Source organism: Nilaparvata lugens, chromosome 8 (genome assembly GCF_014356525.2).
Source record: "Nilaparvata lugens isolate BPH chromosome 8, ASM1435652v1, whole genome shotgun sequence".
NCBI classification, from domain to species: Eukaryota; Metazoa; Arthropoda; class Insecta; order Hemiptera; family Delphacidae; genus Nilaparvata; species Nilaparvata lugens.
Genome location: NC_052511.1, coordinates 4,576,287 through 4,604,208, shown reverse-complemented (window position 1 = coordinate 4,604,208; position 27,922 = coordinate 4,576,287). Strand labels below are relative to the sequence as shown.

General features: G+C 34.7%; 1 protein-coding gene across 3 annotated transcripts in view; it reads left to right on the top strand.

Moving 5' to 3' along the window:
* The window catches only part of LOC111064328, a 272,951-nt gene that overhangs the window by 219,753 nt on the left and 25,276 nt on the right, over positions 1-27,922 (top strand). For all 3 annotated transcript variants that reach the window (XM_039433771.1, XM_039433772.1, XM_039433773.1), the window contains one exon: positions 3,551-3,676. In XM_039433771.1, coding sequence (XP_039289705.1) covers positions 3,551-3,676 — 126 coding nt within the window. The remainder of the gene's footprint in view (positions 1-3,550; positions 3,677-27,922) is intronic.

Here is a 27,922-nt window from a genome sequence, read left to right as displayed (position 1 = left end):
ATTCGGAAGAAGTCATTTGGAAAGTGCAATCTGGAGCGAGCATCATGGAAACGATGTAGCAAGAAATTTACATTCAACTACAATGTTTTTCAAAGTATATATTTTTCTACGTTTATTTCCCCATTGTTGAAAAACTATCTGGCAATGTTGTGGAGCCAGAAGAGGATAGCGCTATCTGCTTTATCGAATGTTAGACAAGGATAGCACCACCAATGTTAATCAAATACTGCATAATAACGTGGACCTCTTTTTAGAGGTTCGTAACCTTCAATACACCTGTAAATTCTTATAATGCTTATCACTTTGAACAGTTTCCTGTATGGTAATTATTATTGTCCAATTATTCCTGTCTATATTTATTTCATTGGCAATTACAGATCATAATTATAATATGATTGGGAGAAGACAACAGGCATAGCCCAAAACTGTCTTCTCCCAAATTTTTACAAATAAAAGTTTCAAAAAAGAATAAGGTTAAGAAACCAGGCTGGAACCAAAAAGAAACTGTATTTGAAGGAGAAATCTGAACGCGCAAATGATTCTCAGTCGATAAAAGTTTCTTTTGAAGTCTCTGCTTTGAATGGTAGAAATAAATTTCGGAAGCCTAGCAGCTTCAAGAAAATAATGATCATAACTGGCAATTTTTGCTGGGATCGTTTCAAAGGAGAGCGTATAATAATTTCAGAGGCCAATGGATTCTCCTCTGGTGAGAGATAGAGATATCTCTGTTATGATAAATCGACGTTTCATTCCAGCAAAGCCGGCATAATTATTTCTGTGAAGTGAAATGATTTCCTCGCCTCTCACTGAAAATTTGATTCCAATTAATTTTCAGCTCTGCTCTCCGTCCTTTGGGCTGCACTTCAATTAATGCTTATCGAGATGAAGTTCAAGGTCTTTCGTTTGTTCCTTGATTCAATCATTTTGTTGGCGCTTTCTCTTTGCGAAATTCATCAGCTTCACCCACTCAATTCTGATGAAGTTCTTAAGAAATCTTGGTTTCAAAATCAGTTTCCATCCAATTTCAAGTGATTACATCTATTAAACTCCGGGAATTAGTTTTTTCTATTCGAAGGTTTCAGATACAAACAGGATTTTGAGGTCTTCTTAGTCTTGAAATCGTGGAAATATTTTGAGTTATTCTTACTTGAATTCGAGGGAATATTGACTTTTGAGTTGTTATTATTACTTGAAATTTAATGAATATTGACTCCCTTCGTGAATGATTCGCTATCCCATTTCGAAATATTTATTTTGAAGAGAGGAATGGAAAATAGAGTATATAAGAATAGAGAATATAAGAAGTATGAATAGAAACTTTGATAACTAAGAGTTTTTGATACTATTTCATGTATAATTAGGGATTGTTCTTTTCTATTCGATGGCTTCAGGCACAAACGGGATTACGATTTCTTTTCACTTGAGATCGAGGGTATATTGGCTTCCTTTGTAAATTATTCACTATTCCATTTCGAAAATATTTACTTACTAGAGAGTTGAGAATGGAAAATAATATTATTGATACTATTCCATGTAAAATTGAGAATTAGTTTTTCCTTATTCCATGGTTTCAAATACAAACAGGATAATGAGTTTGTTGGATATCGAGAAAATCCAATGAGAATCCACTTCTTACTTGAGTGAGGAGAAATAATTGTGACCTCGTGTCAACCGGTATTGAAAGAAGCTCAATACAAAAATTATAAGTTCTTTTCGTTTTTCACTTTCCAGATAATAGAACACTAGAATATTTTCTAGCTAAATCACAAATTTATTGGAAAGTTACATAAATGTTTCAACACGTGTTGTCATCATCATGGTGTTGAAACATCATCTTCGTGATGGTGTCATCATGACATGCTATTATTTCTTCATGAAGGTGTCATAAAATGACACCATAGCTGTTGAAACATGTATGTAATCTTCCAATGAATTCTTTATATTATTATACAATATTCTAGTGTTCCATTATGGATAAATATCACTATATCCCACCAAAAACAGTATCTTAAGGTGCGTACAGATATACGCGCCGCGAACATGAGCAATTCACTTTTAATCAGCTGACTATATTTGTATTTTTACAGAAACGGTATAAGATATAGATATAAAAAGCTTGGCATCAACTGATTGAAAGTGAATTGCTCATGTTCGCGGCGCGTAAATCTGTACGCACCTTTACTGTCAATACTTTGCATAAATACTCACTGTAGTGATCTCGTATCAACCGGTATTGAGGAATGCTGTGAATCAAAATATCATAAGTTCTGTTTGTTATTCACTTTGTAGATCTTCACTTTGTTTAATTCTTTGCAGAAAAATTGTCACTTCAAGACAATCAGTATTGAGAAATGCTCAATACCAAAATTATAAGTTCTTGTTGTTATACACTTTGTAGATAGTCACTTTGTTTAATTCTTTGCAGAAAAATTGTGACCTCGTATCAACTGGTATTGGGAAATGCATAAAATCGAAATTATAAGTTCTGTTTGTTATACACTTTCTTTAATTCTTTGCAGAAAATTGGTGACCTCGAGACAACCGGTATTAGGGAATGCTCAAAATCAAAATTATAAGTTCTGTTGTTATACACTTTGTAGATCATTACTTTGTTCAATACTTTGCAGAAAAATTGTGACTTCGAGACAATCAGTACAGAGAAATGCTCAATACCAATATTATAAGTTCTGTTTGTTATACACTTTGTAGATCTCCGCTTTGTTCAATTCTTTGCAGAAAAAAATGGTGACCCCGTGTCAACCAGTATTGCATCACATACTCTGAGCGTTTTGTCAACTGTTTTGTTTACTTTCTTGGGATTTGCAGTGAGATGAAGACGCATTTTCTAGATTGAACTGTTCCTTTCTAGTGGGGAGCTCTTTGCCAGTCAGGTCTGCTGGGAATTCACAACTTAGATGTATGAGAAAAACTAATTTTGGAAAGTGACAGAAGGGATGTGGAAGAAAGAAGTTTTTGCAGTCAAAAGCTGGGAAGGGAAAAGGGGTTTGCAAAGTATCGACAAGAGCCAGGGTTGGGTGGAGAATTTTGTTTTTGATATTGAACATGAATGGTATTGACAATTCTTTTGAATTTTTGTTTTTGTGTTTGCCCAAGTTTCAATGTTGTTCCTTCAAATCAAATTTACATCAATTGATTTGTTTTTATGTTGGAAGCCTCTAGCTGATGTGACAAAACATGCATAGTTAACATGTTTATCATACATGTCCTATCGTTAGTTGCTAGCCTAAAGGTGCGTACAGATTTACGCGCTGCGAACACGAGCAATTCACTTTTCATCAGCTGATTATATCTGTATCTGTACAGAAACGTTAAAATACAGATATAAAAAGCTTGGCATCAGCTGATAAAAAACGAATTGCTCGTGTTCGCGGCGCGTAAATCTGTACGCATCTTTATACGTGGAACTGACAAAATCTTATCCATTTCACCTTACAGTGAAGAAACTCCGCAACATCTCTATGACTAGTCTAATTCTTCTCTATATTATTGGACAATTCTGTAGCAGTTTTGTTTGCTGATTGTATTTCAGGGCAAAGCTTCTGCAGCTTGGTCAGAGAGAGAGCGTAGAGGTTCAGCTGGCCTTGAGGGATATCAGGTCGCCCATGGCAGAGTCAAGGCTTCAGACAGCCACCGGAAATGGACCCGAAGGAACAGAGTGAGTAGATAATTGCCTCTCACTTCAACCATAGCGAGAATAGTACTATAATCTTATAGAGTGATATCATAGAGAAAAGATAGCTCAAGAAGATATCTCATGGTATAGAGCGTTTATGTTCTAATTTTCAATGTCAACTCAAGCCGACAGTCCTAGTAGCTCTCTTTTTGGTGAAGCTATGTGACGCTGATAGTCTCTTATACTGTGCCGTTCGTACACTCTCTCCCCAATAAAACAGTAATAATATATTTATTCATTCATTTATTTTACTATTAATAATAGACAGTAGTCAACAGTAATCGGCTTGAGTTAACAAAATCAGCTTGAAATTTATCAGGATATCTTCTTATGCTATATTTTCACTATGGTAATCTCTGCTTCAACCAACATCTTGTAGATTTGTATACGCTTTCATTGTATATAATGTCACAATCAATATATTTTCATTTCATCTTCCATTGTTGCTATATTATGTGATGGCTATCTGTGAGTTTTCAATCAGTATATTTTCCATTGTTGCTATTATGTGATGGCTTCTGTTGATCTTGATTATGTATTTGATTATTCCTGTATTTGATGTCAGTGTAGAAGTGTGTAGCGCTGTTGTTGTTGTTGTATTTGATCATTTCATTCATCAGTTCTCTCATTATTCATAACGGTTTTTCCTAGTAGAAGTTTATTATTTGAATTATTCAGATGGAAATAAATAATAGATAGCATTTGATTTACATTTTGTTGACAGCATTTAATTTGGGTTGTCTTACAATGATTAATATTTGAATGACTGTATCAGCAGTAGAGTAGCCTAACTCAATTAAATACGTCGAGTTTTGGTGTTTGAATTACATTTATATCACAGTTTAAAGCGTGAATTGATGCGTTTTAAACGGCATCAATTTGAATTGCCGTTAAAAGAATCACGAATCTCATACTAATAAGAATATATCAGCTCTATTAACTGGCATGAGTCACCTCCCTGAGACATTAACAGGGGGTTCACCCCATCCTTGAGAAATTTACTTTGTAACCTCGTTCTCGTGCGTGAGGTAGGTAAGGTAGAGCAGTTTATTCAAAAGAACACATGTCGATATTTTATTTGTAGAGCAGCTCTTTTGACAACTTTTAAAAAGTCCTCAAATTTCATTATTCAAACAAAGGAAAAATGTACTCTGAACACTATAACAATAGTATAATCGTAGTTTTAATTAATTAGCCGCCAATCGGCATATTGTTATTCCCCTAAATTATCCTCGTTAATGAGGCTTATAGATCAATGAGCAAGGGAAGTTGTGTGAGTGTACCACACCAGATTTTTTTAAAAGGCCCAGATTTTTACAAGAATCTTCAATAATTTCTAGATGATAAGAAAACAAAGATATTGTCAAATTTCACTAAAAATTTATTAAAAACTTTAAAACAGAACCATGGTTTCACGTAGTTAACCAACGCATCATCAGCTGTACTGAGGAATGAGGATACAGAATCATTCTTAACCTGTTAACATTAACATTCTTAACCAGGTTAAGAATGATTCTGTATCCTCATTCCTCAGTACAGCTGATGATGCGTTGGTTAACTACGTGAAACCATGGTTCTGTTTTAAAGTTTTTAATAAATTTTTAGTGAAATTTGACAATATCTTTGTTTTCTTATTATGGAGAGATTTCACAACATCACCATCAATTCTACTAATTTCTAGATGATTAGAATCAGCAACCTTCTAGAATTGAATACCCTTCTACAATAGAAGGATAGAAGGGTAGAGAAGTTGCTCTCTCTCTAGTTTGGCGATCTACAAGATTTTCCAATCCTGGGTCACATGAGTATGCTCTCCAAGCAAGGGACTTACAGCATGAAATTCACTCTCTGAGCAGAAAATGAAGTGAAGTGACTTTTTCTGGTGAGAAGGTTTTGCGTGGGTAAAAACGTTCGATTGGGACCAAAAGAAGCGGTCTCGTGATAAGCTACCATGCAGCCGACGCTAATAAATCGCTGGAACGGAAGCAATCTGATGACGTAGTGTCCCCCCCCCTGTCCACCCCTTTTACAACCCCTATTTCAGCCCCCAAATGACCTTGATACCCACTGCAACAGGCTACTTCTTTATCTCTTATCACTTATTGCCCATACTCACACACGGCTTTGACAGTTTTTTCTTGGCCGTTCAACCAGCAGAAATCTAATTTTACACCGCGGTAAACCTTGAATGACTATTATTTATTCAATTAGGTGGGCAGAAGCATAGCTGGTTAAGTGTAGATTACATTAGAAAATGAGATGAGGTGTTTTGACCTTTTGTATTAACGATGTGAGTGCTACTATAATAGAATAGTTCTGTGAACAGTAGACCTCACGCAGTATGTGGGTGGTATAATGGTACAATATCTCTTTGTTGAGACTATAATGCTGTTAGAGTACTATTAGAACGGGTCAGTTTTTAGGGTTAGCTTTCAGTGTAGGTTGCGCTCGCGATTGTTCTAATTTTTTGTTGTTTTTATTTTTATTTTTTAACCTTTATCGATTCTTTATTGATTCTTTATCACAAATGACAATGTATTGCCAGGTCTTACAAGACCCATTGCATACTAACACTACATTTTAATGAAAACAAATGAACAATTAACATATTTTTAAGGGGATGGTCTTGACATAGGATAAGCTGACGAATCTCGAAGATAAGCAAATCGTATGTAGTTCGAGTTATCCGGATGTATCTGTTCATTTGAACAAATATCAATATTGATCAATAAAAACAGTAATCATTATTAAACAATATACAGAATGAATCATTTGTATGGGAACCCTTCAATAAGTTGGAGACTGTTGTAGATATAATACTGTAACTTTCAGGATAAGTTATTGATCAAATACTCTACCTTTTGACGTACAACTGAGTTACAACCCCTCATAAGGGGGTGACTTAGGAGTTGTAACTCTGATATTTTAAATATAAACACCCATTGTGTGGTATATCATTTTAAAGGCCTTTTCAAAACAAGGAAAATGACATCAATAAAAAATGTCTATGATGCTTGTATCCAAAATGGCGACTGATTCAAGTTTCAGTTTTTAAGAAGAATGAAGGGTTGTAACTCAAATATTTTTAATGTAAACCCCCATTGTTTGGTACACCATTTTGCAGGCATTTTCAAATCAGGAAAGATGACGTCAATAAAAATGTTTTATGATACTTGTATTCAAATTGGCGGCTGATTCAAGTTTCAAGTAAAAACTAAAACTTCAATCAGCCGCCATTTTTGATACAAGTATCATAAAACATTTTCATTGATGTCATCTTTCTTGTTTCAAAAATGCCTTAAAAATTATGTACCACACAATTGGTGTTTACATTTAAAATATTTGAGTTACAACCCTTCATTTCCTTAAAAACTAAAACTTCCATTAGCCGCCATTTTGAATACATGTATCATAGATCATTTTAATTGATGTCATCTTTCTTGTTTTAAAAAGGCCTTTGAAATGATGTACCTCACAATGGGTGTTTACATTTGAAATATTTGAGTTACAACCCCTAAGTCACCCCCTTATGAGGGGTTGAAATTCAGTTGTACGTCAAAAGGTGGAGTATTCGACCAATAACTTATCCTGAAAGTAACAGTATTATATCCACAACAGTCTTTAACTTATTCAAGGGTTCCCATACATATGACCCACTCTGTATATTGATCAATATTGAAATAATTATATTAAGTGTGATTTTATTCAGGTTTTGATAGGTTTCTATTTTTCCCTGGGACCTAGGTATCAAAAAACTGGAATTGAAACTCTATACGAATTCAAGCTCCAATAATTTTCCACTTCTATTCGGAAACGGAACACCGACTGTCAAAAACATATAACCTGGGGTTAATTAGGGTGGAAATTGGAGGCCTAATTACAATTACTCATTTCTCTGCGCTCGACATTCTCTTGTCTCGTCTAATGCCGTTTTTTGTCCTTGTCTCTCCAATGTCCATCACAGATTCATTCTTCTCTACTGTTATTTTTATCCTTGTCTCTCCAGTGTCCATATATTCATTCATCACCCGTTTCGAAGGCAATAACATACAAGAATGCCTGTTTAATGTAATACGTCCCCCGCATTTCATTATTCTGGTATTATTTGTCTCCCCCCTGAACCCCATAATAACTCCCCCCCCTGGCAATAAACACGCGGTGTGGGTCGGAAATAGCTGTATGACCTTTATCAGAGTGCCAACTACAGGAGAGATAGAGCGCTCTATATTGAAAAGGCCACAGAATGCATCATACTCTACAATATCACCTGACATCTGAATATTTATTGTATTTCGAGGAAGAACCGTCATAAAAGAGATTAATTAACGATCGTGAACGCTTCAAAATTAATAATGAACTAGCAGGTAACCCGTGCTTCGCAAGGGTCTTTTTTAAAAACTTGACAAACTGAACACTTGACGTACTGAAATCTTGAAGAATTTTGAATAGATCTATAACCAACCCTTATTCCCCAAAACCCTCGCTTACTCGTAGGGTATTGCCTTTTTTTCTCTCTCTGACTCTCTTCTCTCTTTTCCTCTCTCGCTCGCTCTCTCTCTCACTCACTCTATCTATCCATCTATCTCTCTCTCTACATATTCATCTTCCCATCTCATGATTTTCTGTCCTTCAGTATCGTATATTGTCAATATTACTCAATCAATTTCTAAAATTTTAATTTAAATCCCACCCTATAACGTTGTTCCATTTATCTAATTTTAATTATCAATGCAATGTTACATTCACTATTACCCATTCTAATCTCATTCATTCATTTTCCCATAATTCTAAGACTCAAATCAACTAGTTTTTAACTTGTTAGGTAGAGTTTCTTATTTGAACATTACTTCGAGTTATAACTCCCAACAGCTCTAATTCATCACAACCCGGTCGTGTGTTGATGAGAAGGATATTTTATATCCTTCTGAAAGAATCGACAATTATTTGTTGAAACACCGCCGATTCATGAAGTTACATCAAATTATTATATTATCGTTATTCTAATTGCATTCTATATTTATTCTCATTGATTAATTATTTATACTTTGTGAAATTCGTTGAATAACTAGCATTATCGTCATTTAATGTAAATTAGTGTATAAGCCAGTTAATATTGGAACATACATAAAGAAATCTAATCTAATCTATTTCATCGCCCTTAATAAAGGCAATCAATCAATCAATCAATCAATCTTTCTCTGTCTCTCTCTCTCTGAACACTGAGTCACTATTGCAGGCCCACCTATTATTCAATTTTCATCTCTTCCTTTACTTCCTCTGTACTCAATCGGTTTTGCACCCTTTTTCCATTCTCTTCTCACAAACACACACTTCTCTCTCTCTCTCTCTTTTCTTCATCTTTATCTTTCTATCTCTCTATTTCTCTCACACACTCTCTCAGTAGAGAGTTAGTGGGGAGGATATTTTTAATATTCTTTCCGAAGAATGGACATTGATATGTCCAAAGCTCCGCCAATTCATGTAGATGCATAACAATATAATTATCCATAGTTATTATATTACAAACTGCTTTTTTATATCATATACAGTTCAATAATTATTTTCTTAGTCTTTATTATGTAAATTCATCTATAATTTTGCTGTATTGTGAGCTATTGTATATAAGTGTATAAGCCAGTATATACTGTAATCTACATAAATAAAGTACTCAATCAATCAATCAATCAGTAACTCATACTGTCACAGTGCTCTCGTTCTTTTCTCTTGTAAGTCTACATTCACCCTCTTCAATTCTATTGTACCATTTTTTCTCACTTTCATCTCTTCCTTCCTTCACTCACTCACTCAGTCTCCATTAAATCCCTCTCTTTCTATTCCCTTGGTTTATTTCCCTTGCTTTCTATTCTCACTTGCTTTCTCCCTTTTACTCCGACTCTTCATCGTCTCACTCTCTCACTCTCCCTCACTCCGACTCATCCCGTTGCCATGCTCTCGTCGTATGAAATCTGCGAAGCGGAATGAGTTAATTTGAAACGACGGTGAGCCTCTCGATTCTAATAGCTGTTCAAAGTAATTTCGAACGTGAATCTCTCACGAGCGTGTGTGTGCGTACGCGTCCGTGTGTCAGTCGCTTGATTTGAGGCGCGCTCGTGTGTGGTGTGCACGCGTGCACGCGTGCACGAGTGCTACATGTGATGTTTGTTATTTTGCAAATTACGAGCATATATATGCACAAGTGAGTGGATAGTCTTCTCACATGGATGAGAGCTGTTCACTAATTTTCACTTAGAGAGAAATGAAGATGTGTGCTGAACCCTATCAGTGTGTTGACAATGGGAGCATCATCTTAGTAGTCCAAATAGGAATGTTCAAACACACATTTTGCAGTGTTTGTATTTCTAGATTAATTTTACACATCAGATTACTGCTTCTATTCTAGATTACCTCTGATCTGGGTTTCTAGATAACTACTTTGGGAAAATCTGGAGGTTTGGGAACAAACAAGCAATCTATGACTTGGTTCAAGTAAAATCTTAGCCTCTCATGTTTTTTCTTTCTTCATTTAACATAGGAAACTTTATTCCTCGAATTCTTCATTTTTCTCTCAATTCAATCTCTTTGACCTGAGAAATGTCGGAGCCAAATTTGGCACCCCCAGCTACTATAGGGTGAAGTTATGAAGCTGCAAACATAAAATGTTCAAATTTTCAAATGGTCATATCTCCTGAACGGTAAGGAATTTTGCAAATCTGATCCCAGATTCGTTTTCCTCGCATCAAAGACCATAAGATCACAAAGTTTGAGCAATTTTTATGGGTTTCCCGTATAATAAATAATAAAATCCCGTATAAATAAATAAAATCACTTTTGAAGGTCCATTTTTGGTCTCCAAACTCCAACCTCCATTAGAGAAACTACAGGATCAGCCGCATATATTTTGTTGGATTTCGTATCGAATGAGACAAACAAAAACAATCTTACTTGAGGAAGGGAAACAGGCAATCGCCTATAACATTCTATTCGTGAATGAAGTCAGTTGAATAGTTATTTGAAATATTGAGGTTTTTTGAAAAATCACAACAGTAACCATAAGTGATATGGGTTTATTGATAACACCATATCCAAATTTCAGTTCATTTCGGGAGACCGATCTTGCTAAGCGTCTAACATTCACAGTTTGTAGGCTGTTATTAACATTTTTTAGGGGTTTCCCGTATTGTTGTAGATAAATGAAATCACTTTTGAAGATCTATGTTGCTCTCCAAACTTCAACTTCCATCAGAGAAATTACAAGATCAGCCGCATATATTTTGTTGGATTTCGTATCAAATGAGACAAAAATCATAATACTGGAAAGCTTTACTTAAAAACAGCAAATCGTAGGTAGATTATGAATTTCAATTTCAGAATGCGGAAAACACTGAGCCATCGAACAGCTCCATTCGTATTGAATTCAACCTGATATTTCCTAAGCCAAATCCTGTTATTTTTGTTTACTGGTATTCTAATTTTGACGTGATCTTATGCATCCATGAATCAAGAAAAATTCGATCTATTGAAAGTTTTGAGAGAAGGAACGAAAGAACTTCCGTTTTCATGCAACACACTTTTAATTTGATTGCCCTCTCCGAAGTAGAACCATTTCCCAATAAGCTTTGTGAATTGATACAGTTCATTCTCTGGTGACCATAAACTTCCCAAGCATACGTTGTTCAAACTCACGTTTAGAAGTAGAGTTTTACAGCCGTCTATAGCCAGTTACCACCTCCTCAAGTGATATTGAAAGTGTATTTCTGAGCATAAAATTGAAGAGTTTGACGATATATCGTACTAAACCTCCAGTAGCTAATCTTGGTTTATGAGTGACGCACTAACTGAATAGGTTTTCTCTCCACAGAAGACTAATAGCTTATAACATAATACACTACTAATTAGATTGCTACGCCAGCTCAGTATTTTACTACAAATTTTTTGAAAGTTCTTCATGATTGATCAAATTTAAATTGTCTAGTACTTTCCATTTTTACTAATACTACATTACTACTTGTATTTTTTCATTAATAGATAGAAAGATGTCTCATTTTATTGTAATGCCTTCTGAGTTCATCAGAAGCAATACAATCGTCTAAATGATACAAAATAATACATAAGAGCATAATCTATATATATAAAAGCAAAATGGCACTCACTCACTGACTGACTGACTGACTGACTGACTCACTCACTCACTCGCAGAACTAAAATTTTCCGGACCAAAAACGTTCAAATTTGGTAGGTATGCTCAGTTGGACCTTTTGAGGCGCACTAAGAACGGATTTGGAAAAATTTCCAAAGATACGCCCAAAATCAGCGTTTTCTCAGCTTCATCGAGAACAAATTAACAGAAAATGTTCAAATTGAGTACAGAAAATCAGCTAGGGTATAATAATGTTGTGTTAGAAGGAATTTGCAATAACGTCAAAGATACGCCCAAAATTAGCGGTTTTCCAGCGTTTTTATGCTTTTTCTCAGATTTATCGAGACCAAATGAACAGAAATTGTTCAAATTTAGTACAGAAGCTAAGCTGGGGTGTAATAATGTTGTGTTAGAAGTAATTTTAAATAACGCCAAAGATACGCCCAAAATCTGCGTTTTCCAGCGTTTTTCTGCGCTTTGAATTGATCGAGGAAGTACTTTGACTTTCTGATGGAATGAAGCATGCTCGAATGAAAAATGCAGGAGAGCGAAGCGAACCCGCTGATCTCATTTTTGGACGATCCAGTCGGGGGTCCAGGGGGCGGAGCACGGATATGACGGCTAGACGGATATGGCGAGCGAAGCGAGCCTGACGGCTAGTAGTATAACAAATCAATTTGATGAATTAGTGGCTTTGATAATATCAAGTCTTTATCCTACTAAACACTCATACATTGTCGAATAATCAAAGATGAACAATGTTATTGTGAATATTTCACATTTATTCAAACAGTGTTAGTTTAGTTGAAACTGTTTAATACGGTTCATCTTATCTTTTATTTTTCTATTTATATATTTTCAGCCTTTTTCACCGTTCATCTTCACTAGGATTTCATTATGTAATATCTTTTGAATGAATGTCTATGCACATTGATTGAGTGTACGCACGTATGTTTGAAAGTATAATTATCAAATTTTCCTTTTATTAGTTTTCCAATTTCATGTTGATTGTGAAACTGTGAATTTTAGTAGTATATTTTGTGTAGTAGTTTGTCTGATACGTTTGTCTTTTTTGGCTGTGATAAATTTGAGTACGGTAAAAGAAGTTCCGAAATACATGCTCCTTCTAATTGATTTTAAAAGGTGATCGAGGATAAAAAACAGGATTAATAAAAAATTTAAATGTAGGCCTAGTCTGAAAATAAGTTATTCCAATAGTATAGGTTTCTTAAACTTTTTAAACATCAAATCCAAAACTAAAATAGTACCATTATGTACAAAGCTACTCAACTGGCAAGCATATAATTTTAATTTTTCTTGACGACTCTTTTCTAGTGAGGAAAGTACCTACTATGTTTTTTCCCCCTGGCCATACGACTATATATATAGTACCATGTTGTGTCATATTATTCTACAAATAATAACTGAAAACGAAATAACAGAGGAGGTCCTTAGGTCTAGTTGAAAATGATATTATCAATCAGCAACAAATTGTTGTAAAATATACAGATTCAACGTATTACATAATTCAACAGTAGTTGATAGAATACGAATTCTATCAACTTACGCCCATTAATGCACCATCTCGGTTTAAACTAAGATAGATCAACTGTTCTTTTAAACCCGGAATGAAACACATTATAATATTATATGTAGCCATACCCACATGTAATCGTAGATTAACGTTAAACCATATAGTAAAAAGATGGCATAAGTTATCTTTTTTCTATGGTAAAACATAGATGGTGTTTAGTGGTTTTTGATCTTCAAACTGTAGGCAAACTCAGTTTTATTCTAGTTTTAACTTGTCTATATCTATTTTACAGAACTCTGATGTCCATGTAAAATTCAAACAAAGTGAAGAGGTATTCCATGTAAGTTGTGTTATTTGAAGCAACCCCCCACCCCCAACCCTCTAAACCCACACTCTACTTTACCCTCAATATATGTAAATAATGAGAGGCTTCTGTGAAAAGTCTTCTACCTCTCAGAGTGAAATCTTCTTGAGTGCTTCTAGTGAATCTCTTGATAGTACGACTATCTATATAGCAACTAATCTATACTAATCTATATAGCAATAGATTGACCTATAATGTAGATGATAGTTGAAAATAGTTCATCTACGAAAGTTTTACGGTATGAACGAGTAAATAGCAATAGACTTAGTGATGAATATATGTGAATAGTGAAAAAATAGCTCATCTACGAAAGTTTAAAAATGATTGATTTCTGAATCGATTGAAGGTTCCTTGAATTTTAGAGCTATTGCTTCAAAATTAGTTTATATGAATCTGGATTTTTAGAAAATACTATATTCAAATTATAAACTCTGATCATAATATTTGTTCTGAGTCCCGACTGTGAATAAATTATTGTATCAATTCATTAGCATCTCCAATAATTCAAATATTATCGTGATATTTCTGATAAATAATGCAATCCAAAAGTAGTCTAATTACAGTTAGTAAAGTACAGTCCAATATTTGAATTAGCTCGTCAATTCAAATGAATTAATACAATTCTTTTAAAATCTAATTGGCACGATTGAACCTTGAATCCAAATTGAATTCACTACCTCTGCTGAATATTCAAACAAACTATAGATAATAATGATAATAATACGCAAATGAATCCAGCTACCAAACAGTTCGTAACTAGTTTTTTATCAAATAATGCAAATTTTTAATCAATTCCAGTCTAGATCCTCATTAATTATGAATAACATAATGATAAACATGCATGTATCAGTTTGTAATGATCCAACTGCATGTATTACAATAATCTGAATTGGTGAGAGTATAGTTTAGATTTCGCTTGTGTCCCATCTTTCTCAATCATTTCAATTGTAAATGTTTGTACAAATTAATGAATAAATAGATACATCAGGTAAATATATGCATGAATGAGGTTCATGGTGATAATTTGAGTTTGATAAATAAAACAGGATCTGGTCTGTGTATATTTGGATCATTTCATGCATGAGTTTTGTTGAGGTAAACAGAGAAGCATGTTCAAATAGATTGAAATTATGTCCCTTGAGCTATTTATGCAGAATCAATCAAATCAAATCAATTTATTCTCACAATTTACAAATAATATAGTACAGTTAGGCTCAACTCACACTTATGCGACTCAGGTCGAGAGGAGACTCGACTCTAGTCGAGAGCATGTGTTTCCAAATGGTGACACTCAGACCAGTCGATTCTCGTCTCCGCGACGTCACCATTTGGAAACACATGCTCTTGACTAGAGTCGAGTCTCTTCTCGACCTGAGTCGCATAAGTGTGAGTTCAGCCTTATAGTAGTCTACATTTATATATACCACCCTTTCGTTGTGAGAGACTCACATGTATGAAGAATGTTTGTTTATTAGAAATGCTTACATCGTAGCCCCCCATATAGAATACAAAAAAATGTATCAAAACACAAGCCGAGGAAATAAAATTTAATGGAATAAAACTGAATTGGTTGGTAGGTATTAAATAGCATCTGTTGAAAAATCTTGTGTGAATGCTTTCAAAATGAAAAATCCACTGCATGAGATTGAGATGTAGTTTTGATAATTTCTATAAATACGGTACATGTGAGCTTTAAATTATATGTGGTATCATTTTTTAATGTCTTCTTCTTGGATAGGCATTTCCTGGTTTCATATTTGGGAGTGAATCTATGTCAAATGTTTGAAGAGCACGATTTGCATGTCTATTATTATTGGTTATAGCTGGCATGTCTAGTCTTTTTTGCTCTACATAATAATTCAAAGTTGCTCGATTGTGTCTCATCTATCAATATTGCATCATCATTGAAGTGTCAATTTTTCATTGTTGTATTATAAATTATGTTTGATTAACTAATTATAAACATTTGATATGGTACTTGATGAAAATAGTTTCAAATAGCTCCGAAAGGCTTTGGTTCTTCAATATTCCACTTTTTGTGATCATGTATGAATATGTATCATCCATGAGTCATCACAGTCTTCATCAGTTTTTTTCAAGAGAATAACATGAAATTGACGTGAAGAGGTGTTGAATTAGTAGTCCACGTCTCTAAAACCATGGAGCTGTCTGATTGGTTGATGGATTTTCAGACGCCATTTCAGCTTCACAGCCCACTACCAATAGGGAGCAAGCAGCTTGAAACGTCACAAGCAAGTCATCGACCAATGAGAATGCTCGTTGAATTTAAGGCGTGTCTTACATTAGCATAGCTATATTTTTCGGTGTTTTGAGTTGGTTCTGTCTTTCTTCTTAGTTCCAGTATTTTAATCTAATTGATTGAATATCAAATTCAGTTTATAGCTTTTGATAATGATATTTTATTACACAAAGTTTGATACTCAACGAATATAGAGTTCAACAAATAACAAGACGTGAAATTAATTTGAGAAATTAATAGAATGAAAAAAGCTTGAGGTGGAATGTGTAATGTAAGATGTTGTCACTTCCACGACAACATCTTACATTACACATTCCACCTCAAGCTTTCTGAGAAATTCGACAGCATTTCTGTGTTTAGTGTGAGTTTTATACAGATGAATTACAGAGAATCACTAACACCCTTATTATACGTGGTAGGTCCAGAAAGTAAGTTCCGTTTGGTAATAAAATTAAATTGTGTACAGATACAAAAAAGTTATTTATTGCACAAAATTCTACAACTCTTGAACTACTTTTCCACATAACTACCGAAATTTTTCAGTCATCTGTCATAGCGTGGCACAAGTTTTTGTATACCTTCTTAATAGAAATTTTCCGCCTGTATCTTCAACCAGTAGTTGAAAACTACGTCCATCAGACACATCACTACGTCCGTCATTGAACTGTCGGACCCATCTTCTCACCATTGAATCACTCATCGCACTTTGTCCATGAACATCGCAAATTTGCTGATAAATTTAACTTGGTTTCACTTTCCTTGCATTCAGAAAACGAACCACAGACCTGATTTCACAAGCGGCGGGATTTTCAATCAACACTGACATTGTAAACAAGCACAACAAAACGTACGTGGCTGACAGCGATCTCCAAATGGCGCACGTTTCTTCTCCTTGATACAGAGCGTCTACCGCACATGTGCGGAACTGCGATCGCAGAGCTGCAGCGGATATAAATTGAAACGGAACTTACTTTCTGGACGTACTATCGTATTTTATATCAAACACGACTATTTTGAAAGGACACTTGCGGTAAATGCATTATACCGAAAAAATTAGAGGCGTGTTTGATATAAAGTACAACACTCCCTGTACGTGCTAGCTTACGGTCCCTGTAATTCAAAATCGAAGTAGCCCTATTAAAATACTTCAAAATCGTAACAATACTTCAAATCTTAACAATCGTAACAATACTTCAAAATCGTAACAATACTTCAAATCTTAACAATCGTAACAATACTTCAAATCTTAACAATCGTAACAATACTTCAAAATCGTAACAATACTTCAAATCTTAACAATCGTAACAATACTTCAAAATCGTAACAATGCTTCAAATCTTAACAATCGTAACAATACTTCAAAATCGTAACAATACTTCAAATCTTAACAATCGTAACAATAATCGTAACAATCGTTATATCAAGATAACTGGATACGATTACAGCCTCTGTGCTGTATTGTTTTCTATGTTTTTTTCATCTGAAACTTACACATAGAAAGTGAACCTTATTGTCTTTTATCTTTAGGGCTACTCTTTTAATATAAATAAAAATATAAATCTGAGTAGCCAACCCTTTTAAATTATTTTGTCACGACATGTTTCGGCTACTAATGCCATTTTCAAGTGATTTTATAAAGTATACTTTACCTCACAATAGTTATTTGTATATCTAGAGTGAAAAGTACGACTTTTTCTCCCTGTGGGAAAAAGTTTGAATCCCGAGGCAAAGCCGAGGGCAACAATTTTCCTGAGGGAGAAAACTTATTTTTCGCTCGTGATGTACACAACATTTTTCCTCCATCTACATTTTTTTATAGAAACTGCAAATAATATTATTTTAATAACTTATGTATTAGTGACAATGTTTCCCAACAACATAACCTAAAATCTGAAACCCAAAAACCGGTCGTATGATTTGCACTGCCGATTGCACTATCTATCGGCAAAAGTTGTAACAATTATATCAGCTGGGCGTCAACCAAAAATGGCTGACTCCAGATCACGCGGTTCAGATTTGAATTGCAGATCAAAAATATTTTGTTGGCTGGTATTTTGAATAGAATATAATATTTTTAAAATTGTATAAATTTTTATCGTCTACTAATATTAAGAATATAATATCATACAAACATATATTTCATGAGTTGATCAAATTTCTGGTTGTGGTATTGAATTCAGTTTACTCAATGACAGATACCTCTATTATGCTTTCTCATCTGAGCTTATTACAATGTAAGTTTCAAAATAGAGATGCTTCCCATGTTATTTAAATGGTGTCACTTTTCCTCCCTAGGGAGTTTTTCTGTTTTTTACTACCAAGAGCAAAAAAGTGACACTTTAGTATTATGTTTTAGGGAGTAAAGTAAGTACTTTAGACAGTAGGTGGAGGAAAAAGATTTTTGAGACTCATCTTTGCATTGGAAATGCTCAGTTGGCGGTTGTATTTTATAAAAATCATACTGTATGCTCGCCTGAAAGCCGACCCATTCATCACGGCACCTCATTAACATAACAGGCGCTAGTAAAATGTTATGTTGGTTGACAAAGTTTCGTCATTTGTCTGCTCTGTACGACACAAGTTGGGGGAGTAGTCGCCGTCACCGGAAAAGTTAATTCGGTAAAGTTGGAGAAGTTGGGCAGACGTCAATCTAATAATTGAATTACAGCCGCTGTCAAGAATATCAAAGTAAGGCAGCTTCTGATCGAATTATCGCGATTCATCACTCACTCGGTCGTCCGAACTACTTCTACGATATTGGAGATGTGATGTCACTGACGAACTGTGATCGTTCAGAAAGAGATCTCTGTCATTGCTGCTGGAGACAGTAAAAAGTGAATTCCTTCTTTGAATAGTTGCTTGAGAAAGTGATTATGCTCCTTCAAATCTTCAATTGAGACAGGAGATAGTGAATTCCTTCTTAAAAAGTTGCTTGAGACAGTGAGTATTTTTTCAAATCTCCAGACTTTTGGAATCAGACTGGGAATGGAATCAGAACTAGGAATGCTTCAGACCTACGCAATCACGAAGGTAAGGGAAATAATGCTTTCCGAAAAAAATTAAGGTACCCCAATTTCCAAATTTCTATACGTTTCAAGCTCCTCTGAGTCCAAAAAAGTGGTTTATGGGTATTGGTCTGTATGTATGTATGTATGTGTGTGTGTGTGTGTGTGTGTGTGTGTGTGTGTGTGTGTGTGTGTGTGTGTGTGTGTGTGTGTGTGTGTGTGTGTGTATGAGTGTATGTGCGTCTGTGTACACGATATCTCATCTCCCAGTTAACGGAATGACTTGAAATTTGGAACTTGAGGTCCTTACACTATAAGGATCTGACACGAACAATTTCGATCAAATGCAATTCAAGATGGCGGCTAAAATAGCGAAAATGTTGCCAAAAACAGGGGTTTTCGCGATTTTCTCGAAAACGGCTCCAACGATTTTCATCAAATTCATACCTAGAATAGTCATTGATAAGCTCTATCAACTGCCACTAGTCCCATATATCTGTAGAAATTTCAGGAGCTCCGCCCCATCTATGCAAAGTTTGATTTTAGATTCTCAATTATCAGGCTTCAGATGCAATTTAAACAAAAAAATTAAAGTGGAAAAGATTGAGCATGAAAATCTCTACAATAAATGTTCAGTAACATTTTCACCTAGAATTGAGAATAATCTGGAAATTCGAGAATATGTGATTATTCAATTGCAAACTGTTGGCAACTGTTGATTCTATTAAATCATTCACTATAAAGAGATAGCAGACCTCGTGTGTCTCCAGCGTAATTGTCCTGTCACCAGCTGGCTTAGATCTTTGAATAGTAGACTTGAGATGCGCGTGAACATAAGCGTCAGGTGATCAATTTTCATAACGGCAAGGAAAGTTGTGTGAGTGCGCCAAACCAGATTTTTTCAAATCTCAAGACTTTTAGAATCACAGTCAATAGATTGGAAAGGAATCAGAAATAGACGTATGAAATCACAGAAATATACCGAAAATGTACCAACTATTGAATGATAATAATTATAATTTAGAGTACACCAAGAGCGAGAAAGAGATTATTGGATATGTGCTTTCATTGACGAACTGTGATCGTTCAGAAAGAGATATCTATCATTACTGCTTGAGACAATAAAATAATTTGAATTCCTTTTTATAAATTTGCTTGAAACAGTGATTATGTTCCTTCAAATCTGAAGACCTTTGTCAGTAAAGTGTGAATTCCTTCTTGTGTAGTTGAGAAGTTTATATTGTGGTAATTATTCATATTGAATGAAAAAGACTAAGAAATTGTCAAGAAACCACTGATTTATTGATAATTAGAAAGACCGGTTTCGGTTATTACACCATTGTCAATCTCTGATAAACTGAGTTTATCTCTGGTTTATCAGAGATTGACAATGGGGTAAAAACCGAAACCGGTCTTTCTAATTATCAATAAATCAGTGGTTTCTTGACAATTTCTTAGTCTTTTTCATTCAATTCCTTCTTGCTTGAGACAGTGATTATGTCTCTATAAGTCTAAACTTTCAAGACCATTGGAATCACAGTTAATGTACTGGATCTGGAATCAGAGATCGACCTATGAGATTCCAGAAATATACTGGAAATGTTCCAGCACACCACTTATTTTAATGAATATTCGTTATTGTTTACTTAAAAAAGATACAATCTTCTTCTTCAGCTTCAATCATTCGATTGGTAGGCAGCTTCCCATCGTTTTCTGTCCAGAGCTGTCCTTTTCAGTTGGATGTAGCTCTGGATCCCCAGATCTTTGGTAACTTGCTCCAGATATTGTAGCCGAGGTCTTCCACGAGCCCTTTGTCCAATTATAATACCTTCTAGTATTCTTAACGTGAATTCGCTGTGTCTAAATAAATGGCCAAGCCAAGAATGCCGTCTGTCCTTCAAAATACGCAACCCTTTGAAATACTTCAATGTTGTATTCCATCACGAACTGCTTATTATTAAATCACTTTTTGCTTTTAGAAAAAAAACGACTAGCAGTCAATTATTTTACAATAAATGAATTAATTACTCACTGTGACAATGAGATCTTTCGGCAGTTCCGCCATCTTCTTGGTTGGCTTGTCACAGTGAGTGATTAATTCATTTATTGTAAAATAATTGACCTTTGAAATACTTCCTTAGTAGTAATTTTATCAGTCCATCTCAGATTGAGCATCCGTCTCTAAGAATACAATATGGGCGGTTAAAAAATCATCCTTTGGTATCACAGTGAATATACTGAAAATGGAATCATGAATAGGCCTATGAAAGTACACAAATATACAAGAAATTCTTGCATTGGAAGATTCCAGTGAACTATAATCGAATGTTCTAATCCATCTCTGCCTCACACTCTATGGTCACTCAGTGGACAGTTTAGATTTGCTCGATAATTTGAATTCGAATCTACTGGCAAAAACTACAAAATTAGTTCTATAGTGAGGTCCACGTTATAATGGCAGTGTTTGATTAGCAATAGTATTGCTATCCTTGTCTATCATTCAACAAAGCGGATAAGGCTATCTCTTTCTCGCTTTGTTCTGTTGCCAGATCGTCTTTAAACAATGTAGAATTAATAATAATTAATTAACAAAATATTTCATCTTAATTATGTAAATTCATTATGAAATTATTACAAAATATTATATAGGTATTGTTCAATAAAATATAATTGATTACTTTAAACGAGAATGAACAGTTAATACATCAATAAGCCTGTATCTGCTACCGTCTATATACAAGGCATTGCCATACAGGGGATCGGCAACGTTTTTACTTTCCTTGCCCTATTACCATAGGTAAGGAAAGTAAGCTTATTGCTTTCCTAAAAAAATTAAGGTACCCCAATTTCTAAATTTCTATACGTTTCAAGGTCCCCTGAGTCCAAAAAACTGGTTTTTGGGTATTGGTCTGTATGTGTGTGTGTGTGTGTGGTGTGTGTGTGTGTGTGTGTGGTGTGTGTGTGTGTGTGTGTGTGTGTGTGTATGAGTGTATGTGCGTCTGTGTACACAATATCTCATCTCCCAATTAACGGAATGACTTGAAATTAGGAACTTGAGGTCCTTACACTATAAGGATCTGACACTAACAATTTCGATCAAATGCAATTCAAGATGGCGGCTAAAATGGCGAAAATGTTGCCAAAAACAGGGGTTTTCGCGATTCTCTCGAAAACGGCTCCAACGATTTTGATCAAATTCATACCTAGAATAGTCATTGATAAGCTCTATCAACTGCCACTAGTCCCATATATCTGTAGAAATTTCAGGAGCTCCGCTCCATCTATGCAAAGTTTGATTTTAGATTCTCAATTATCAGGCTTCAGATACAATTTAAACAGAAAATTCAAGTGGAAAAGATTGAGCATGAAAATCTCTACAATAAATGCTCAGTAACATTTTCACCTAAAATTGAAAATAAGCTGGAAATTCGAGAATATGTGATTATTCAATTGCAAACTGTTGATTCTGTCAAATTATTCACTATGAAGAGATGAGATAGCAGACCTCGTGTGTCTCCAGCTGGCTTAGATCTTTGAATAGTAGACTTGAGATGCGCGTGAGCATAAGCGTCAGGTGATCAATTTTCATAACGGCAAGGAAAGTTGTGTGAGTGCGCCACACAAGATTTTTTCAAATCTCAAGACTTTTAGAATCACAGTCAATAGATTGGAAATGGAATCATAAATAGACGTATGAAATCACAGAGATATACTGAAAATGTACCAACTATTGAATGATCATAATAATTATCATTTACAGTACACAAAGAGCGAGAGAGAGAGATTATTGGATATGTGCTTTCATTGACGAACTGTGATCGTTCAGAAAGAGATATCTATCATTGCTGCTCGAGACAGTAAAATAATGTGAACTCCTTCTTATAAATTTGCTTGAAACAGTGATTATGTTCCTTCAAATCTGAAGACCTTTGTCAGTAAATATCAATTCCTTCTTGCTTGAGTCAGTGATTATGTTTCTTCAACTCTCAACTTTCAATATCATTGGAATCACAGTTAATATACTGGATCTGGAATCAGAATTCGACCTATGAGATTGATTGATTGAGTACTCTATTTATGTAGATTACAATATATACTGGCTTATACACTTATATACAATAGCTTACAATACAGCAAAATTATAGATGAATTTACATAATATAGACTAAGAAAATGGTTATTGAACTGTATATGATATGAAAAAGCAATTTGTAATATAATAACTATAGATAATTATATTGTTATTCATCTACATAAATTGGCGGAGCTTTGGACATATCAATGTCCATTCTTCGGAAAGAATATTAAAAATATCCTCCCCACTAACTCTCTACCTTGAGATCACAGACATGTACTGGGAATGTTCCAACAAACTACTTATTTCAATGAATATTCGTTATTGTTTACTTAAAAGGGAAACAATCTTCTTCTTCAGCTTCATTCATTCGATTGTTAGGCAGTTTTGAATCGTTTTTCGTCCAGAGCTGTACTTTTCTGTTGGATGTAGTTCTGGATCCCCAGATCTTTGGTAACTTGCTTCAGATATTGTAGCCGAGGTCTTCCACGAGCCCTTTGTCCAATTATTATACCTTCCAGTATTCTTAACGTGAATTCGTTTTGTCTGAATACATGGCTAAGCCAAGAATGCCGTCTGTCCTTCAAAATACGCAACCCTTTGAAATACTTCAATGTTGTTTTCCATCACGAACTGCTTATTATTAAATCACTTTTTGCTTTTAGAAAAAAACCACTAGCAGTCAATTATTTTACAATAAATGAATTAATCACTCACTGTGACAACGAGACCTTTCGGCAGTTCCGTCATCTTCTTGGTTGGCTTGTCACAGTGAGTGATTAATTCATTTATTGTAAAATAATTGACCTTTGAAATAATTCCTTAGTAGTAATTTTATCAGTCCATTTCAGATTGAGCATCCGTCTCCAAGACTACAATATGGGCGGATAAAAAAATCAAACTTTGGTATCACAGTGAATATACTGTAAATGGAATCATGAATTGACCTATGAAAGTACACAAATATACTGGAAATTCTCGCATTAGAAGATTCCAGTGAACTATAATCGAATGCTCTAATCCATCCCTGCCTCACACTCTATGGTCACTCAGTGGACAGTTTAGATTTGCTCGATAATTTGAATTCGAATCTACTGGCAAAAACTACAAAATTAGTTCTATAGTGAGGTCCACGTTATAATGGCAGTGTTTGATTAGCAATAGTATTGCTATCCTTGTCTATCATTCAACAAAGCGGATAAGGCTATCTCTTTCTCGCTTTGTTCTGTTGCCAAATCGTCTTTAAACAATGTAGAATTAATAATAATTGATTAACAAACTATTTCATCTTAATTATGTAAACTCACTATTTAATTATTACAAAATATTATTTAGGTATTGTTCAATAAAATATAATTGATTATTTTAAACGAGAATGAACAGTTAATACATCAATAAACCTGTATCTGCTACCGTCTATAATAGAAGGCATTGCCATACAGGGGATCGGCAACGTTTTTACTTTCCTTGCCCTATTACCATAGGTAAGGAAAGTATTGCTTTCCGAAAAAAATTAAGGTACCCCAATTTCTAAATTTCTATACGTTTCAAGGTCCCCTGAGTCCAAAAAACTGGTTTTTGGGTATTGGTCTGTATGTGTGTGTGTGTGTGTGTGTGTGTGTGTGTGTGTATGAGTGTATGTGCGTCTGTGTACACGACGTCTATGTGTCTCATCTCCCAATTAACGGAATGACTTGAAATTTGGAACTTAAGGTCCTTTCACTATAAGGATACGACACTAACAATTTCTATCAAATGCAATTCAAGATGGCGGCTAAAATGGCGTAAATGTTGTCAAAAACAGGGTTTTTCGTGATTTTCTCGGAAACGGCTACAACGATTTTAATCAAATTCATACCTAAAATAGTCATCGATAAGCTCTATCAACTACCACAAGTCCCATATCTGTAAAAATTTCAGGAGCTCCGCCCCATCAATGCAGATAGATTCCCAATTATCAGGCTTCAGATACAATTTAAACAAAAAATTTTGAGTGGAAAAGATTGAGCATGAGAATCTCTACAATTAATGTCCAGTAACATTTCCATCTAAAATTAAAAATAAGTTCGAAATTCGAGAAAATGTGATTATCCAATTATTGCAAACTGTTGGCAACTGTTGATTCTATTAAATGATTCACTATGAAGAGATAGCAGACGTCGTGTGTCTCCAGCTTTATTATCCTGTCACCAGCTGGCTCAAATCTTTGAATAGTAGACTTGAGATGCGCGGGAACACTAGCGTCAGGTGATCAATTTTCATAACGGCAAGGAAAGTTGTGTGAGTGCGCCACACCAGATTTTTTTGTTTTATTAATTCAAATGCAGCCCATGTCAATAAGTGTTTTATCAATAAACCTGTATCAGCTACCGTCTATAGGATCGGCAACGTTTTTCTCCTATCTTTCTCCACTTCCATTATAACGTGGACTTCACTATAGATAGTCTAATGAAGATCCGAGTCTAATCCAATGCTCTAATCCTCACACTTTATGGACACTCAGTGGTAGCTCCGTAATTTATTATTACAGTAAGACTTAGCACTTAGTTGTAGATAAGCGAGACCGCGTCTTGTTTGGATTGGGTTTGGAGGATTCAGTGAAGCGATCCAGCTGTGAGGATATGTTTCGGCAAGTTGGTCGTCTACTATCAGAGATCTAAGCTGAGACTGAGTGAGACCGTTCCATTCCCTGGAGTTTAGCCGCCGAAAATAACGCAATTTGAAGTTGGTTCTCAGGAAACGACAGTTTGTTTAACGCTGCTATCAAGCCGTACAAACTAAATCCCAGGAGACGTTAAATAAATATTGTGGCGCCGGTGTGACTCAAAACTCGTGGGTTTTTCGCTCACCGGAAAAAGCGAGTGAAAAATGAGATGAGAGCAATTTTTTGTCGGGAATTTAATTGGATGAGATTTGTGGGGATGGGATGAGCGGTCCATGTTGTAATGGCTGTGGAGAATAGCGTTGCCGATTCTCTGCCTTCTATATAGAATACAGCTGTTACAGTAGAGCTTTAATCAATAGTTAATCTAATCGACGTTAGTTAAGCTGATTAAAAAAATATATTAGAGGTCAAGGGCAAGTCTCTAATCAAGCAGGATGAAGAAAGATGGGAGAATTGCGCTGGCAATTCTCTGCCTTGTCACTGCCTTCTATATAGAATACAGCTGTTACAGTAGAGCTTTAATCAATAGTTAAGCTAATCGACGTTAGTTAAGCTGATTAAAAAAATATATTAGAGGAAAAGGCATGTCTCCAATCAAGCAGGATGAAGAAAGATGGGAGAATTGCGCTGGCGATTCTCTGCCTTGCCACTGCCTTCTATAGAATACAGCTGATACAGTAGAGCTTTAATCAATAGTTATCTAATCGGCGTTAGTTAAACTGAATTAAAAAATATATTAGAGTTCAAAGGCATATCTCTAATCAAGCAGAATGGAGAAAGATGGGAGAATAGCGCTGGCGATTCCCTGCCTTGCCACTGCCTTCTATATAGAATACAGCTGTTACAGTAGAGCTTTAATCAATAGTTAATCTAATCGACGTTAGTTAAGCTGATTAAAAAATATATTAGAGGAAAAGGCATGTCTCCAATCAAGCAGGATGAAGAAAGATTGAATTGAATTGAATTGAATTGAATTGAATTGAATTGAATTGAATTGAATTGAATTGAATTGAATTGAATTGAATTGAATTGAATTGAATTGAATTGAATTGAATTGAATTGAATTGAATTGAATTGAATTGAATTGAATTGAATTGAATTGAATTGAATTGAATTGAATTGAATTGAATTGAATTGAATTGAATTGAATTGAATTGAATTGAATTGAATTGAATTGAATTGAATTGAATTGAATTGAATTGAATTGAATTGAATTGAATTGAATTGAATTGAATTGAATTGAATTGAATTGAATTGAATTGAATTGAATTGAATTGAATTGAATTGAATTGAATTGAATTGAATTGAATTGAATTGAATTGAATTGAATTGAATTGAATTGAATTGAATTGAATTGAATTGAATTGAATTGAATTGAATTGAATTGAATTGAATTGAATTGAATTGAATTGAATTGAATTGAATTGAATTGAATTGAATTGAATTGAATTGAATTGAATTGAATTGAATTGAATTGAATTGAATCGCTGCCTTTATTAAAAACCTAGGAGGGCGAAGTTAGGGCGCAGCCGGCCCTCTCTTACACTTAACCCTCCATACAATTCTAAGTTACAACTAAAACAACATCATAAACAATGAACTAAAGTAAAAGAAAACAATAACTTAGAAAATTTACAAGAAAAAATATATATAAATATAATAACTATATTTAATTTTTTATTATATTATAATTATTTATAATTATATATAAATATAATAAAAATAAAAAAAAGAGAAAACTCGAACTCCTTTCGAATTTGAGTACGTAAAGGTGGTTATGCAGAAAGGAAGAAGAGAAAAGTGAATACAGTTGAGAATTTTCAGTCCAAATCCATAGATTATTCCGGTAGAAGAAAGGGAAGAAGGGAGAAGAAAGAAAAGAAAAGGAAGAGAGAAAGAAGGAAGAAAGAGAGGAACCACACATACACACACACACACATATATACACTATATAGACTTGAATTACGGGTTAGGGAGCATTCCAGCCGAGTCCACCACCTCTGATCCACCGCAAGACAGCCGCGCCGAACCGGCGACGTCCCTCAACTAGCTTCAGCTCAGCAGGCAAAGAATTCCATAAACTACAGGCTGTCACAAGGAACGACTTATTGAACATAACAGTCCTATGTGTTGGGACAGCCAGCAGATGGGATCCATGCCGCGTTCCTCCACGGCCAAAATCACCCAA